This window comes from Aythya ferina (assembly GCF_964211825.1).
Source record: "Aythya ferina genome assembly, chromosome: 1".
In the NCBI taxonomy this organism is placed as follows: domain Eukaryota; kingdom Metazoa; phylum Chordata; class Aves; order Anseriformes; family Anatidae; genus Aythya; species Aythya ferina.
Window position 1 is genome coordinate 55,635,183 of NC_140296.1, and position 16,165 is coordinate 55,651,347.

Here is a 16,165-nt window from a genome sequence, read left to right on the forward strand (position 1 = left end):
TAATTACAACATTATTGCTCTTCTAGCAGGAAAAACAACCTGTGTTCAAGTGTGTTATCAAGAAGTATACAATGATGCAAAAATTCTGTAGGCTATGGGCAAAATTTAGTGATTCCAACTTCCCTACTCATTCCTAATTGTTCCGAAATATCACTGGGGCAGAAAGCTCGTATTTCTTAATCTAACCAGATACTTAAACCATCTGAAGAAAAACAAGCGTTTTAATCATATTAAACTTCCAATCAACTTTATGGAATATAAAAGATCAGAACTGAATGGGGAAGGTAAATGGATTCAATTCATTGGGCAGATCTTCTGAGAGTCCCAACAAACGCATTTAGCTGAACTTGGGAAGTACAGGTCTAACCAATCATAGGAGGAGTGAGTATATCAATAGAAACACATTGTTGAAGAGTCATTTTTCACTAATTCACTATGAAATGGAGAGAGGATTTTGCCCATTGCAAGTGGATACAATAAATGATTAAATGATGCAACACTGCATATGTTTTGCAGCTTTCAAATAAGAAGAAACTGTCTTTTAAGAAGCTGACTAGTTCCAAAAATACTCGTCAGGCTGTGGAACACTTCAAATTCATTTTTAAGGTGAATCCTGCCATTCATTCCTTTATGGAAGGAGTGCTAGCATGTTGATGTACTAGCTCAATACTACCATCCCTAGGGTAAGAGAAACTTCACCCACACATGACCCATAAACAGACATTCCTCATGAATGTTTCTTTCACTCCTTCAAAGAAAAGGGAGTGTCTGCTCTGACTGTTGCAATAAGGTATTATGGCTGAGAAAAACAGCAAAAAGGCCAAAGAAGCAGAGCCATGACAAAATCAAAAAAAAAAAAAAAAAAAAAAAAGCAAAGCAGGTATCTCCTAAGACAAAAACAGTAACTGTTGCTGTCATGACAAGTACAAGTAAAATTATCTCTGGCATCCACAAATGAAGTGCCCAGTGAAAGCCTATCTCCACAAGATCATTTTCAGCTGAAGTTGGGTTGTTTGTTTTTTCGCTTTGCTTTGGGTTTTTGTTTTGACAAAGGAAACAACTGTAAGCACAAAAGTGTGTTTTCCTTTATTAAAAAAAAAGAAATCCACTCTTTCCATTTAGCACTAGTCACATGCTTGTAGGGTAACATCTGCCGTTTTCTGTAATCTTTAGTGAATTATTTCATTACCTCTGAAGCCTCTGCACAAGGTGTGACACCATGTTATCTGCAATGCCTGGAGAAGCCTCTTCAGCTAAATAAATCGCCTTTCGCAGTTCTTCTATGGAATCTGTGTTACCACCACACACTTCACTTTTCTCTTTCAACTGAAAGAAAAAAAGGAAGTGACACATTAATAATACATTCATAGTATTTCCATAAACAACATAATGCAAAATCTTGCTAGAAAGTGACTGCTAGTGTTCACAGTGTCAAGATTGCTTTCATTATACACCCTCACATCCTGAAGACCTTCCTGAAGTTAATCTGTCCAGTAGTTATTTGGGTGTCATTCATCCTCACAAGATTTCAATCATTCATATATCCTTTTCATTCAAAATTCATGACACCACCCCACGAAACATGCACTGTTTGGCTGGAGCTGCTTGGTGTCAAGATGAGTTGCTCACAAATGCACTTTTGTATACATCTTATACAGCTATGGGTTTCACGTAGACACCGAGAGCGCATTTGTGTGAGCTCTGTTAGAAAATGCTTTCACTGTCAACATGTGCAACAGAAAATCCTGAGTGCTCTCATCTTCGCCCTGAAACAAAAGATCCCACAATCAGACAGGAACTGGGGGTTTGAGAGGGAAGGTCTCAGTGCTCAGCTTATGCAGGAGTTGGTATAACGTGCAGAGCACGACTGGTGAAGTAATTTCTTGGAAATCCCTAAAGAGCTTTCAAAAATCTTATCAGGGTCTGGGCTTCCTTAGAAGAAGGTGTCATTTTACTAGCAGTAAAGGTGAAAGAAGGCATGGTCATCTTTCAGGGACGGGCTTTCCCCAACAGGCTGGATGTCTGCACTTACAAGTGTCTCTCCACATTTATCACTACAGCAGTTGTCAAGAGGTGCTTTGCAGCATCCCCTTAAATCAACATTATTCCTTAGAAGGGAAAAAAAAAATGGTAAAAAAAAAAAAAATACTCCAACAGGCTGTGCATATAAGTGCTTTGGATCAAAGGGCATCTGAGTTGTTTATACAGAACTGAAGAACAGTGGAACAATTTCTCTAGAAACTCTTCAATGGGTTTAAGAGATTCCTGTGAATGCTGGAGCTATCGCTGGTCTGCATTAAAAAAAAAAAATTACACGTGCACACCAGTAATGAAGAAAGCTTGGTGTCAACACACGGAAAGGCTGCACCATTTTCTGGGATGTAATTTGTGCATGCAAACACTTTTGGCCCTGGTCAAGTATAGCAGAGGGTTTTGTTACATGGAATAAACACAATCCCCAGTACAGCAGAAAGCAGAACTGGTGTATCAGGACATCTTTTGGAGTGTGGCATTAACACAAGACATTCCAGAGGGAGCAAAGTAGCAGTGAAGTATTTCAGAGGTGTCCAGGGAGAAGAGACATCTTCCCAAGCATTAAAGTAGCCTTTCAGGACTTTCTGAAGTCGATTTTCAACAGCCATCAGCAGCTACAGCTCAGGAGGTGCCATCAGCACTGAGGAAAAGCTCTTACTTAAGAGGAACCTGAATCTTGCGAGGGAAAACACAGGAAACAGTGATGGTTCTGGTTCCACGTTTAGTGATGGCTTCTAGGGAAGATGTTAGGGCTCCCTTCTGAAAACAACACAGGTCTGGAGGTCTTAAAGCACATGGCTGGGACAACAGGAAAAGATGAGGGCACCACCTGTGTACAACAGCTGACATACAACGGCAGCAGCTCGCTGAAGATAACAGATAACTGACATGCATGATAACTTTATTCATTCCCAGGAGTTTTGTTTTGTTTTTAAAAAACAGCTTTGCTTAAGTGCCTCAAACTTCAGACTGCTACTAGCACCAGAGGCCGGGCCCAATAGTTGAACAAACCTCTTCAGCCACGGCTCCTGATTAAGTTGTATCAGAGTTCAACTAAAAAAACAGGATGCTGAGCACAACCTTCCCCTGTAAGATTACTTAAAGACAGCTGTTGGTTTTTACATCTACTGTCTTCTATGTCAAAAGTTTTGAAGACACCATGCCAACAAAAATATCTAGTTTTGTTCTTTTTGGAGAAGTTCTGTGGTAACTCATTAATTTAGCTGGCAATAATTCCTGAAGGTGTAGCTGTGTCTTCGCTAAATAAATGGAACCCTGAAATGTAGCACACTGCTTTTTCCAGAGGGCAGAGAATTGCCATGCCCTTCAGGAGAAGGAAACCCTGCAGTGAAATTCTGGAGCAGTTTGGGAAAAGTTGTGGCTCTCCACCAGTAGCTGCATGAAATGGGAGCCTGAAGCATGAACCAACAGCAGACACCTGACTAAGACTTCTCCCACTACACAAACCAGTGTTTGAGGAAGAACTTTTCTGTAGCTTCTATACACTGAGGACATGGAAGTAGATAGCAGTCTTACAAAACACAGTGAAAAATGTTTCTGGGGACAGAAAGCAGCAATAAATGGAATGGCAAGCAAGAAAGGGCAAAGAATAAGAGAGCAACTAGTCAGCAATACCACGGGAAGGAAAAACCCAGAGCAGAGATCTCCAGAAGACGTGTAGGAAAGGGCATGGTGGAGAGAAAGTGAAAATAAAGAAAGGATAAAAACGGAGGATGGACTGAGGAAAAGAGCGGATGCAAGACCCACATCACACTTGATAGGGGTGAGGGAGGAAGAAAACCTAAAGGAGATGTGGAGCAATGAGAGAAATATTTGGGAGATGGGAAAGTCAGGAGTATTCTTCCTGAGCAGCATGCAAAACAACCTTCTGAATCATGATTTCTTTCATTATAACAAAGTTAAGACAACATTCTCACTAGAACAACTTTATTTCTGTAATGGTTACAATGGTTGAAAGCATTATTTAAATAAAATCTTTAATTGCAAAGATAGGGTGAGAGGGCAGGGTTTTTTGTTTGTTTGTTTTTAAGATAGAGTTCTATCAACATTTGTAAATGATCACATATAAATAAATATCTTCCCCTTCATATGATTTTGATTTATCTTAGTATTTGGAAAAACAAATATAAAACAATAGAAAATTCAGAATGGAAACAAATTATAGTTTTCAATCTGAAATTCGAAAGTTAAATTCTTGCTGGGCTGGGCTGCAGCCAAATATTGGCACAGTGAAGGGCTTAAATTTTGTAACAGATAAGACTATACATAAAATAATAAAGAGATAAAGCAGTGTCAAAATAAAAAATAAATAAATATGAATGCTCTAATACAAATATTTACTTACCTTGCAATTTTTCATATTCATTGTTTTCAGCTGTTAGTTTGCTTTAGTATGGGTGATGTTGCTACAACGTTTAAGTACCACTGTTGGAAGCTAAACTAAGATCCTCACTGACCCACATGAAAACAAAGGCTACAGGTAAAACTAACATAGTAAGTTCTAAATGGGATGCAGAAACCTTTGTAGAAACCCTTTCATCATTTCTTTTTCAGAGATATAAATCCTAGAATTGCTTAAGCTTTGAAGCAGTAACTTACCTCTGCAAATAAAGGGGATATAACTGTAGACAGGCATTGGGATAGAGGCCTCTTTGGGATGTCCTTTTCCTTAGAAGAAAACAAAATTTGGAACAATTTAATTTCTGAAAAGAAACATCTTCACTGCATTCTGTTTCTAATCAGTGAGGAAAAAATAGTTCCAACATGCCACGCTTCATGAAAAATGTGTTTCTATGTATATACGAGTATGTAAATCATCTTGCACCACGGTGCTTTATTCCAAAGCACTGTGGAGAATAGAGGCTGAACTGAAGTTTAAGGCTCTGGCACTCAAATATATGCAAACTCAAAATTACGAAGAAAAAAAAGTCCTACCAAGCATTCACCAAATCATATGCATGCTGATATTTACAAAATTTTTACAATTTAAATGCTTTCAGAGTTATAAAAAAAAATAGACTTGTGAAAAATCCTAAATCACCCCACTAAATTATTAAAGCACCAATTATCTCCTTTTACAATTCAATCAAAACTTTGAGCACCTTATTTCTTTGGAACTCCAAAGGCTGAGCTGCTCCATTCTCTAGATTCTTGGGGTCTTTTTCTCTTATTGTAAAGATCCACTCTCCTGAATCACTCCCACCTGAAGCCTGGCCATCTGGTTCACTGTGAGGAAAGAAGAAGAAAAAAAAAAAAGAAAAAAAGGATTATTGTTCATGTTCCTTCCACATATAACTTCCATTCAAGACCAAAATCAGGATTCTATTGTGCAAGCCAATGAATATAAAGACAACTGTGAAAAGTAATACAACTTATCTTCTCGAGAAATTAAAGGATTTTTTTTTTGAGAAAATAAAACTAAGATACTTCACTAAATGCTAAATTAACTTCAAGAAGAAATAGAGACATTAAAAGATTGAAAATAAATTCCCAAGTTACATAAACAAACAACATGAAGCAAGATGATTATTTCTAACAGCAAGATGATTATTTCTATCTGAAAATTGGCTTTAGCATAGTATCTCAACTAGGGAACAGAATTTGGGGGAAAAAAAACAGAAGGAATAATCCACTGTTTTTTCCCCTAGGAAAATGATTAAGACACTAGCATAGAATACCTTTGCAGAACTCCCACATGACATCCTGATCTCCAGATGGGAGAAATATGGATTTGAAGGGTGTACTATTCAAGATAAGGAATTGACTGGGTGGCTGCACCCAGAGAGTGGTGGTCAACGGCTCTATGTCCAGGTGGAGGCTGGTGACAAGTGGTGTCCCCCAGGGGTCTGTCTTGGCACCGGTGCCATTTAATACCTTTATCAATGACATAGATGATGAGATTGAGTGCACCCTCAGCAAGTGTGCAGATGACAGCAAGCTCAGTGGTACAGCTGATACAGTAGAAGGAAGGGATCCATCCAAAGGGACCTAGGCAAGCTTGAGAAGTGGGCCCACGTGAACCTCAGGAGGTTCAACAAGGCCAAGATCAAGGTGTTGCACCTGGGTCAGGACAATCCCAGACCTGAGCACTGCATGGGAGGAGAATTCACTGAGAGCAGTCCTGCAGAGGGCCCACAAAGATACTCAGAGGGCTGGAGCACCTCTCCTGTGGAGAAAGGCTGAGAGAGCTGGGGATGTTCAGCCTGGAGATAAGAGGACAGAGAGTAGTGAGGCACAGGCTGCCCAGAGAAGCTGTGGGTGCCCCATCCCCGGAGGTGCTCAAGGCCAGGCTGGATGGGGCTTTGGGCAAGCTGGTCAAGTAGGTGGCATCCCTGCACATGGCAGGGTGCTGGAACTGGGTGATCTTTAGGGTCCCTTCCAACCCAAACCAGTCTATGATGCCTTGTTTATTGAGGTTGGGGATGAACTGACAAATTTCTTCCTGATTCAAAATATTCAGCTAAAAAAACTAGGGACACAGCATGGATTTAGCATATTATATTGCCATAAATAAATCTTTTGCCACATTTTTTGTGGATGTCATAGTAAACTATTTTTTTTTCCTTTAACTCCTGAGAATTTGAAAGAATAAAAATATTTATGCTGAGAAAAACCTGTCACAGTGTTACATTTCACTTCACACTGTAATAGATCTCCTTCTCTAAGCTCATTTCTTTATGAGCTGTGAATTAAGAGTGATCTGCAAGAAAACCACCCATTAGAATAGCATCTTGTGGATACCATATAAAAAGTATTTATAGTGCCCTACCAAGCCAAAAAACATATGATCAGCGTAAGACAATCCTTCAGCATCTCTGCCTGAAGTCACATCGAACTGTCTGTCAGGGAAAGAGGCGTATCTGCTTTCCATTAGCTCTAGTGAGCTCATCTATTTGGGAAGTTAGCACTCCATTGGATCGGCAAGCCAAATCAATTCACCCTTTTATCACATCTAATACGAGGGCTGCTGTGGAAGTAGAGGGGAAAACAGGCTGAGATACTATGCTAAATTGTCTCATAAGCATTCAGCAACCATTTCAGTTCCAAATCCCCATTCTCGTAGGAGCATTATACCATTAACCCTCTCTTACACAGAAGGATATGCTTCTGCTTGCTTACTGCAGGTAGCCAAAATGAAGGGCAACCTGCCACCAAGGAGACAACAACTCTCCTTACAGGGCCACATGCACACACAGCACAGTACAAATGTACACTGCTAGCTAGTTGTGCAGGGTGAGGCCTAACTTTTGCTCACAGGACAGGAGTACAGCCAGCCTAACATCTAGAAAAAACCTTAGACCCTACATAAAAGAGAAGCTAGTGAAGAATGGGCCAGGACAATTATTGTCAGTGGTTAAGTTCTTTGCATAAAATCCCTTACACAACACTGAAATTAAGATTTCATTAGCTTACCACGGCTGCTAATGTGAAAAGCTGTAAATGAATAACAAAACATAGGAATATATGTGCTAGAAATAACTACTTGTCTCTTTATTTACAAAGAATATTTTATAAATTTGTCAGACTTACGTATCTGAGTCATCAGAGCTAGAGTCATCGTGACTTTGTTCAGATTTCCACCTCTTGTGCCTATCAATAAGTTCAGTCAGGTAGGAAGTTTTCTTTGCATTTCGTAAAATAAATTTGTGTTTTAAGAGTTCCTTTGCAGTAGGTCTCTAAAAAAAAAAAAAGTTTTATTTGAAAGTGTTAAAGTAACTCACTGTAAAAAAAAAAAAAAAAAGTAAGAAAACCAGACCAATCTTGATGTAAGTAAGTATTTATAAAGACATACAGTATCTACAAATAAAAATTAAGATGCTGGTGAATATGCTGTTCCACTCCATGAAAGCTGAATTACACTCCTTCTTAGGTAGAGACTTATGATAGAACTTTACAGAAGTGCCAAAACAATATACTAAATTAATTTCCTTTGACATTCAAATGTAGTGGAGCCTGGGGTTATCACTCACAGCAGAGTTTCCCCAACATCCCTACGGTTATTAGGATTGTTGCCTCCACTTCAAAGCTTTCTGAAGAGTTTGCATAGCGCTTTGCTAACCTAGCTCTTAAACCTCATATATAAAAACAAATATTCACAAGAAAATCTCTCCCTTTTAACCAGTTTCTGCATTAAGGCTAGGCAAAGCAAAAATGCATTTGCCTCCTTAAAAAACTGTAATTATTTGTTCAGGGATTTCTCAGTTTTCAACTTTATTCTGAATCCTGTCTGTAATATATATACATACATACATATATATATATAAGTGTATGTATAACTCTTTTGATAAAATCTGATCAAGTTTATCTGTGGGTGGGCTATTTCCTTACCTGTCCTACTCTGCCTGTGCATCTCAAAATGCTTCGTCCATTTTGAAAGAGTAACTTCTGCATGAAGTAAGCTTACAGTTCATTCATTTCTTAAAAAACAGAGTGGTAAATAAATACTGTTGTTATCAGTAAAGGAAGAAGTAACTGAACTTTAAAAGGGCAAGTTGCAACTTTCAGTTAATCTTTCCCTGTAAGTCACTAATAAAGATTCCCCCTTTAAACTCCTGTAAATGTTTTTTTCCACAGAGAATTCATGTAAACCAGTCAAGTTCTTTATGACATACTGAAGCACAAGTGAAACTCACAAAGCTTGGGTCCTTGTTCAAGCAGGCCTCAACAAATTCTTTGAGGGATTTACTGAAGTTTCCTTCCAACGTTGGTGGATTGTTCTTAGGAATGAGGAACAAAACCTTCATCGGATGTAATTCTGAATGAGGTGGTTCTCCTTTTGCAAGTTCTATAGCCGTTATGCCTAATGACCAGATATCTGCCTGTAAAAAATAATCATTTTAAGATTAAGTTGGAGAAAGAGGAAACAATGTTGCTAGCCAAGGTAGATTTTAAATCTTTACTGTAAATCATTTTATATGTAAATTGTTCTTGCTAACAGTCAGATTATGTGGTTAACCACATAAAATAAAAGAGTTCATCAGCTGTTTTTACTCTCAATCATAAAGCAGTTCTAGTAAGAGTTTGAAAACTTATTCAACATTCAAAATCAGTTGTTACTAACAAATCTTTTTAAATCTTTTAGAAATAATGGTAGGGTTGTTATAAACTAGCACTTTACCTCCTATATTCAAATTTACTATTTAAGTATGAGGCGGGACACAATGCTGGGATAAAAGATGTTATAACATGCATTTTTCTTCAGTATCAGCCAGTACAACTATAAGAAATTGAATAAATTAGAATATAATTTTCCTGGGGTTTAACACTGCCTCATGTATCATTCTTTTCACAGACTAGTGAAACACAGTCTAGAACAACATTAATCAATTTTTTCACCCCAAGATTTTAACCAGTTAAGTACTTGGTCCAAGTAGCTTCTGAAACATGGAAAGTGTTCTTCTACCAGATCTGCTTTGTAAACCTCCTGAAAGGCATGTCTTGTAGGCCAAGAAAGCCTGCTGTACATGAAACCTCTCTAAAGTCATGCTCATACAAAATGCCAATCCAAAGGCTTTCTGCCAAGTTAGAGGGGCAAGTCAAATGACACTGCAGAGATCAGTGCTAGATCTGGTACCATTTAATTTCAGCGATGAGTTGGATTCACATTCTCCTGGATGTCACAACATGCAGACTGTTGTTTTAGGGTAGATATATTTATTTCACAGATTTTCATAATCAAAATGAACTACTCCTTCCAGGAAATTTAGTCTCTCTGGCTCTAAACCCTGTTGTCAAATCTGCCCGAAGTAATGCATCCTAAAACTTTATGTTCTGGTGAAACAGCACATTGGGTTTACGTGACAAGGTTTTGGTAGCAAGGAGCTACCAAAAATCTCTGTTCCAAACAAGGACAAGATATCAATAAAGTACATTCAAGTTTTGGTTTTCAAGATCCATTTCCAGGTACTGAGTAGAGTAAAGAATTCAATTATCACTACTGTCCTCCTTATTAAGTGACCCTCTAATCCACTGTGTCTGCTCAGTTGATATCCTAGGTTCTCTCTGACCAACTCATACAGGACTACAGGCTGATAGCTACATAGCACTACTGAAAACGGGCTCCTCCTTCCTTGTTCAGACACTATTTATTCTATTATTAAAAGCGTAGTTACTTAATTTTGTAAGTCAATACGGAAAATATCTAAGTTAATTAGCATACCATCAAATTTATGAAATGATGCCTTGTTAGCCCATGTTACAGAACCACCATCTCACACTGAATGCAGAGGATTATGTATGTAAATGAGCTCTGAGTTCAACTTAGCTGATAATGCTGTTATTAAGATAAGTTCTCCTCAATTCTGAGTATAATTGTGAGTACATTTCCTCTAGTAGGAAAGCTTTTTCTTGGATATGAAAGAAAAATGTCACCTGTGAAGAAGGTTCTTTGTGTTAGCAACTGAGAGTTATTATTTCTGCTTCCTTCTGAGTCTCAGTTCAAGAAAAATGTGTTAAAGCCATATAAATCAGTAATTTTCTTCTGCCAGACTTTCAGTCACAGATGGAGCATGTATGTTTATGTATAAAAATCAAGTTAATATACGTTTATGTGTGCACAAACACTTCATTTTTTTCCCCTCACGTATTTATAACCTACTGTTAATGACCTTCCTCCACAAAAAATGAAATATGAAGTCCAATGTCTTTTACCTTTGAATCATATGCAGACTGCTTTATGACTTCGGGTGCCATCCAAAATGGCGTTCCCACAAAGGTATTCCTCTTTATTTGTGTATCTGTTAGTTGTCCTGCTACTCCAAAATCTGCCAGTTTTACTTCTCCTTGTTCAGATAGCAATACATTAGCCGCTAGAATAAGGACGAGGAAATAGTGTTAGAGGAGCTCATGCAGTATAAATTAAGACTCTTGCAAAATCACATCTCTTAGTTTCAACTATCATGATACAAATAAAAACAATTTACCTTTAATATCTCTGTGGATTTTCTTTTCTGAATGTAAGTAATCAAGTCCTTTGAGTATCTCCCTCAGTATTGTGGCAATCTGGGTTTCATCAAGTGAGCCAGGTTCTAGCTAGGAGACAAAAGAAGAATTTATGTGTGTGTGTGTGTATAAAAGGAGAAATGGAGAGACCAGAAATGGAACTGTGAGCATGAAAGAAATCCTTCTACCACACCTCAAAACTTCTCGTTTGCTAACTTTGTAACATGAGACACAATCCACAACACCCTCAGGAAAATACATAGTTCTAAACTAAGTTGTCTTGTGAAAAACAAATATTTAAGTTATCTAAAATGCTTCTAAAAGTTTTTAAATGCTCCATAAAGACACAATTTCAAGTTATCACATTATTGCTTTGTGGTCAAGTCATACACAGTCTTTGAAAATTATCTACGTTATCAACTTCTTCTTAAGATTACACTGAATTTAGATGTGCAAGTCTATATGGACCCAAATCTCAAAGTCTGAGAAGGAAACCGAGGTATTTAAGGTGCCACATCAGCCATCTCATCCAGCATTACTATATGTTAGATGAGATTGTGTGAAGTTCCCCAAAACACAACCCAAAACTCTAGGCTGACAAAGCTCCGCATATTTAAGAAGTTTTCTTTCTTCCACATAAAACTGAAGGTGTAAGTCTGTAAATCATTAGAATGAACAATTCTGAGTAATTTCATTCCGAGAAGAGACAGCAGGGGGAGGATATCTCACAGCTCTCTGCTTCTGAGATAAATTCTGAAACTGAGCGTGCCACTAACTTGAAAGTGATAGAGGAAAGGTCACTGCCTAAAACAGGCCTCCTAACCAGTAAGGGCATTTTGAGAGAAACACAAACTCAGAGAACAGTTCTGGTGCAGGGTGGTTGGGCACTGGGACACGCTCCCCAGGGCAGTGGTCACGGCACCAAGCCTGCAGAGTTTGAGAAGCATTTGGACAACGCTCTCAGACACATGGTCTGATTTTTGGGTGCTGCTGTGTGGAGCCAGGAGTTGGACTTGGTGATCCTTGTGGGTCCCTTCCAGCTCAGGATATCCTAAGATTCTACTCCTGTATTTTAGGCTACCCCAAAAGAACAGCCACTGAAAAACATATCAGATAAAAATAAAATACTACATCCATCAGAAATCCTCACCTCGTAAGCAGGAAAAAAGGTAGGATTTCAGGTAATCCTGACAATGTATTATTTGTTTTTATCTTTGTAGCTTTGCTTTCGACCTTTTTTTTTCTTTACTCTAGCTTTGAAAACACCCTCATATATGGTTCATCTCAGCATTGATATAATCTCAGTAAAACTAACATTCTGTTCTTATGAGAGCAATAAATAGGCACATACGTGATGCTGCCACTCCCTGAAGCCCACAAAGACATTCTCAGGGCTTTGCTTTGGCTAGGCTGCAAATACCAGCTCAAGACTTGGCGACCATGGCACATTACATCTAACAGTGGGAACTCCTCTGTCAGATGTTAGCTCACCCAAATGAGCACTAAGTTGGGAAAACAGGCTGTGACTTGGACTACTGGTGCCTGTACCTTCACCACAAGCCTATTAAAATTGAGAGCCTATGTATTTGTAATTGCTTTAAGTGCACTTTCTCTCGCAAGGTGTGACTTCGAAAATAGCCTCTAGGTATTCAAGCACAGGAGACACCAGGCTAGTAAGTCATGCATACGCTTCAACCACAGAATCTGAGGTCCCCATGCAGCCTTGCTTTGTGTAGAAGCAAAATAAAGAGTGCCAATTCTCATACTGGATTCCAGCTGGGGACCATGATGTGTATGTTTAGAGCTAGGAAAACAAGCAGCAGGACATGAATTCGACATGGATGAAGCACACAAGATGCTTAATGTACAAACACTTGGACGATGATTTCAGTTCTTCAGTTCTGTAGCAAAATCCTTTCAATGACATTTCAAGACGTGACCAAAGACTTTGTACTATTCTAGGCAACAACTTACAGAACAAATATGTTCTGTATATTGGTATGTTATCTGTATATTCTCTGTTATCACACAAGTGAATGAATGTGATTTAAAAAAAAAAGATACAGAAGGAATATTTGAGAACATTTGTTTTCTTCCCACTCTTACACACCTTTTTGACGTAGTAAGTTATAGAAGTACACCCAAACAGTTCCTAGTTGCTTTTCTTTTTGCTTTCTCTCTTATCCTTTTTTCAGGACAAAACTATCAGAACAACAAATATACTTTTTTCCCAATATATCTTTATTAGGAACATTATCTATTTCTACATAAGCACATGATTCCTTCTTAGAGGATATGGGAACTTAGAAGATATGGGAACTAAAGGAATAAATGGGTTCAAAAAGGTAATCCAACCAAAGCATAGCAGCTCAACTGCCAGAAGTCTGCATTTACCAGCCTCTCCTCTCATCTTCAGGATGTCAGCAGCAGACAGCCACACAGGCATTTATACTTTCACTCTTTCTTCAAGCATTTATTAGTCGCCCCAGGTGAGAACAACAAACTGTGCTGCAGACAGTCTCAGTTGGTATGATAATTTGCACGTACTCAAAACACGTATTCTCATTTTTATAATACTATTTTTTAAATCCACAATAAATACAATACTGTATGTGATTTTTTATTTTTTAGATGGCTGAAATGAATTGCCAGCATCCAGGCCAGGAAAATGCAATCTACATTGAACCTTTTGAATTATGATTCAAAATTGGGCAATTATTTTGTCAATTTATCTGGTGCAATTAATCTCATCTTTCAAACATATTGAACTACCTCTATAACCATTCTTTGTCAAGCAGATCTCCTTGCAGCACTCTTTGATGGAAGAGAAATGGAATGGATACGGTTCACTAAGTTTGCAATTTATAAGGCTGTACTTTTTTTCTCTCTTCTTTCTTAACACAACCAGGGAGAATTGTGTTAGGAGAATTACGAAACAGAAAATACCGTTTTCAGCCTTTAGTGTTCTCTGGTTGACTGAAGATCAGCATTCAAAAATGTTTATATCCTGCTTCCAATATTAGGTTGCTTAGCTCCCTACCATCTCTATAAATAATCAGTCATGCCTCATGGAAAATAATATTTTCCTGGCATTGAGAAGCATTTTTTTCTCCTTTACTGGAATATCCAAATTAAAACAAAATGTTTTGTTTAAGGCATCTGGTTATGCTACCTTCCAACTTAGAAAGTAATAATTTCACTTGTAAGACCATAATTTTCTGCTATTATTACAAAAAAGAGTATCACAGACAAATGATACCACTACTGTTTCCAGAATTATAGCAGAGGACAATTAAGTATGTGAGGTAAGGTAACAAAAATCATATAAAGTTTACTTACTAGATCAAGTGCAGAACCTCCACCCAGATATTCCATTATTATCCATAACTTTGTATCCTGCAAAACAAAAAACAACAGAAAACACATTAAGTTTTAAAACAATCAGTTATCATTAAGTTATAATGGGAATCATTCCATTCTTTTTGCTGAAGAATCTACTGCTTTAAATTACTATAAATGTTTAGCTGTTCCTCCAAAACACCTTTGGATTATTCTTTACAATGTGATATTACTTTTAGTCCCATCTGATGGGACTGAATTCATTTAGTCTGCCACCAGCTATTTACACAACTATCTGTGCTCAAAAAAAAAAAATAAATAAAAATCTGTTCATCTAAATCAACAGGAGAAAAGCTACTTCACATTTACCAATAGGTAAGAGGGCAGACATTAGAAGCTGATTGCTTCTAAATAACTGATGCATACTCTTAAACATCAAACTCAAGTTCATTTTATGGTACCTCCTTTGTGCCCTGATACTAATGCTATTATAATACGGATTGTAACCAGGCAAGAAGAATTTTCTCTTCAATTCCTGCCAAACAGTCGTGTAGCAGGACAACTCTTGCCTTTATGCTGAAAATATGAAGAGCATCTTCAGTGCTTAATTCAATGGTCAAAGCTTCAGAACTGGGAAACAAAAAAGGCTAGAACCAAGACTGGACAATTGCTCTGAAGCTCTGAGTTCACTTAACATGCAGGAGCCACCCACCTACTTGTTCTTATCACCCTCATGAGTATATTCTGAAAAGTATTTGCTGAGACATGAAAGAGACAGGAAAGTGGAGGAGTATAAACTCATACATTTGAAAATTCTGATTACAGACATTCAAAATACCAAATACATCATATATAGTAGATTTCCTTTCATTAGTATAAAATGTCTTGATTTTATTGATTATCTTTGTTCATACAGATACTGCAAATATTTTCTTGCATAACTTGACTCCAGTCTAGGTTGAATTTCATTTAATTTATTCTTCACATCACTGCATTGTTTCAGCTTCTTGAAAGGTAACCCACAACTTATTTGTCTCTGACCTAAGGAAGAATACAGGTAAATTGTCTCCTCTATTGTTCATGGATCTAATATAGGGTGTAGAATTTTGGACAACTATGTTCAAGAAAGATGAAGCAAACTAGTAAGATAAAGAATTATTCAAGATAACTACTGCAATTTGTTAGCTTTAGACAGTAAAATAAAAGCTGAAGAAAAAGCTACTATATTCTCAAGGAAGAGCTACTATATTCTCAAGGAAAAGTTTGATACATATTACAGGAGTGTTTAATAAAAAATATGCCATACACTGTAAAAGAGACTGGACCTAGTCACTTCTCTCTGCTGTTTGCAATATTTTATTCTCAGATACGCTAAGAGAAGCATCAAATCCATCCACCCTACAGTAATGCACCTCCTGTAGGTAACAGCACACAGCCCTCCCCACCTATCTCCAGATTCACAAACTGTACCATTGTTAAGATCGATCTTGGATTAGTTCCTTCATCACCCACTATTTTTAAACACAGAGATCCCATTAAATTTAGATACTTGTTCTTCAGGAGTCAATGGTATTTGACAAACATTCAATCTTGTTAAAAAACTTTAAAAGAACCAAAACATTTTTCTTAGGAAAAAAAATATTTAAAATACAATTTATCTTATTTAGATATAGCATTTGGATAATGCTTATTTTTTGCAGACACAACAGACATTCCAAGAATCACTCCCTATCTTGAAAGGGTCCCTTAACAATTCTGAAATACATACTTTGCTGTTAAGAGTTTCTCAGATTTTGCCTTAAATGTTCTGGGTTCTAACAGTTCCAGAACA

The 16,165-nt window shown here is 37.5% G+C and overlaps 1 protein-coding gene across 3 annotated transcripts in view; it reads right to left on the reverse strand.

Annotated features, from left to right (window-relative positions):
- STK24 (serine/threonine kinase 24) overlaps positions 1–16,165 on the reverse strand; it is a 56,718-nt gene that overhangs the window by 8,251 nt on the left and 32,302 nt on the right. For all 3 annotated transcript variants that reach the window (XM_084524161.1, XM_084524162.1, XM_084524163.1), the window contains 8 exons: positions 14,335–14,391; positions 10,977–11,085; positions 10,705–10,862; positions 8,688–8,873; positions 7,585–7,730; positions 5,157–5,280; positions 4,654–4,722; positions 1,190–1,326 (listed from right to left, as the gene is read on the reverse strand). In XM_084524161.1, the coding sequence (XP_084380287.1) occupies positions 1,190–1,326; positions 4,654–4,722; positions 5,157–5,280; positions 7,585–7,730; positions 8,688–8,873; positions 10,705–10,862; positions 10,977–11,085; positions 14,335–14,391 (986 nt within the window). The remainder of the gene's footprint in view (positions 1–1,189; positions 1,327–4,653; positions 4,723–5,156; positions 5,281–7,584; positions 7,731–8,687; positions 8,874–10,704; positions 10,863–10,976; positions 11,086–14,334; positions 14,392–16,165) is intronic.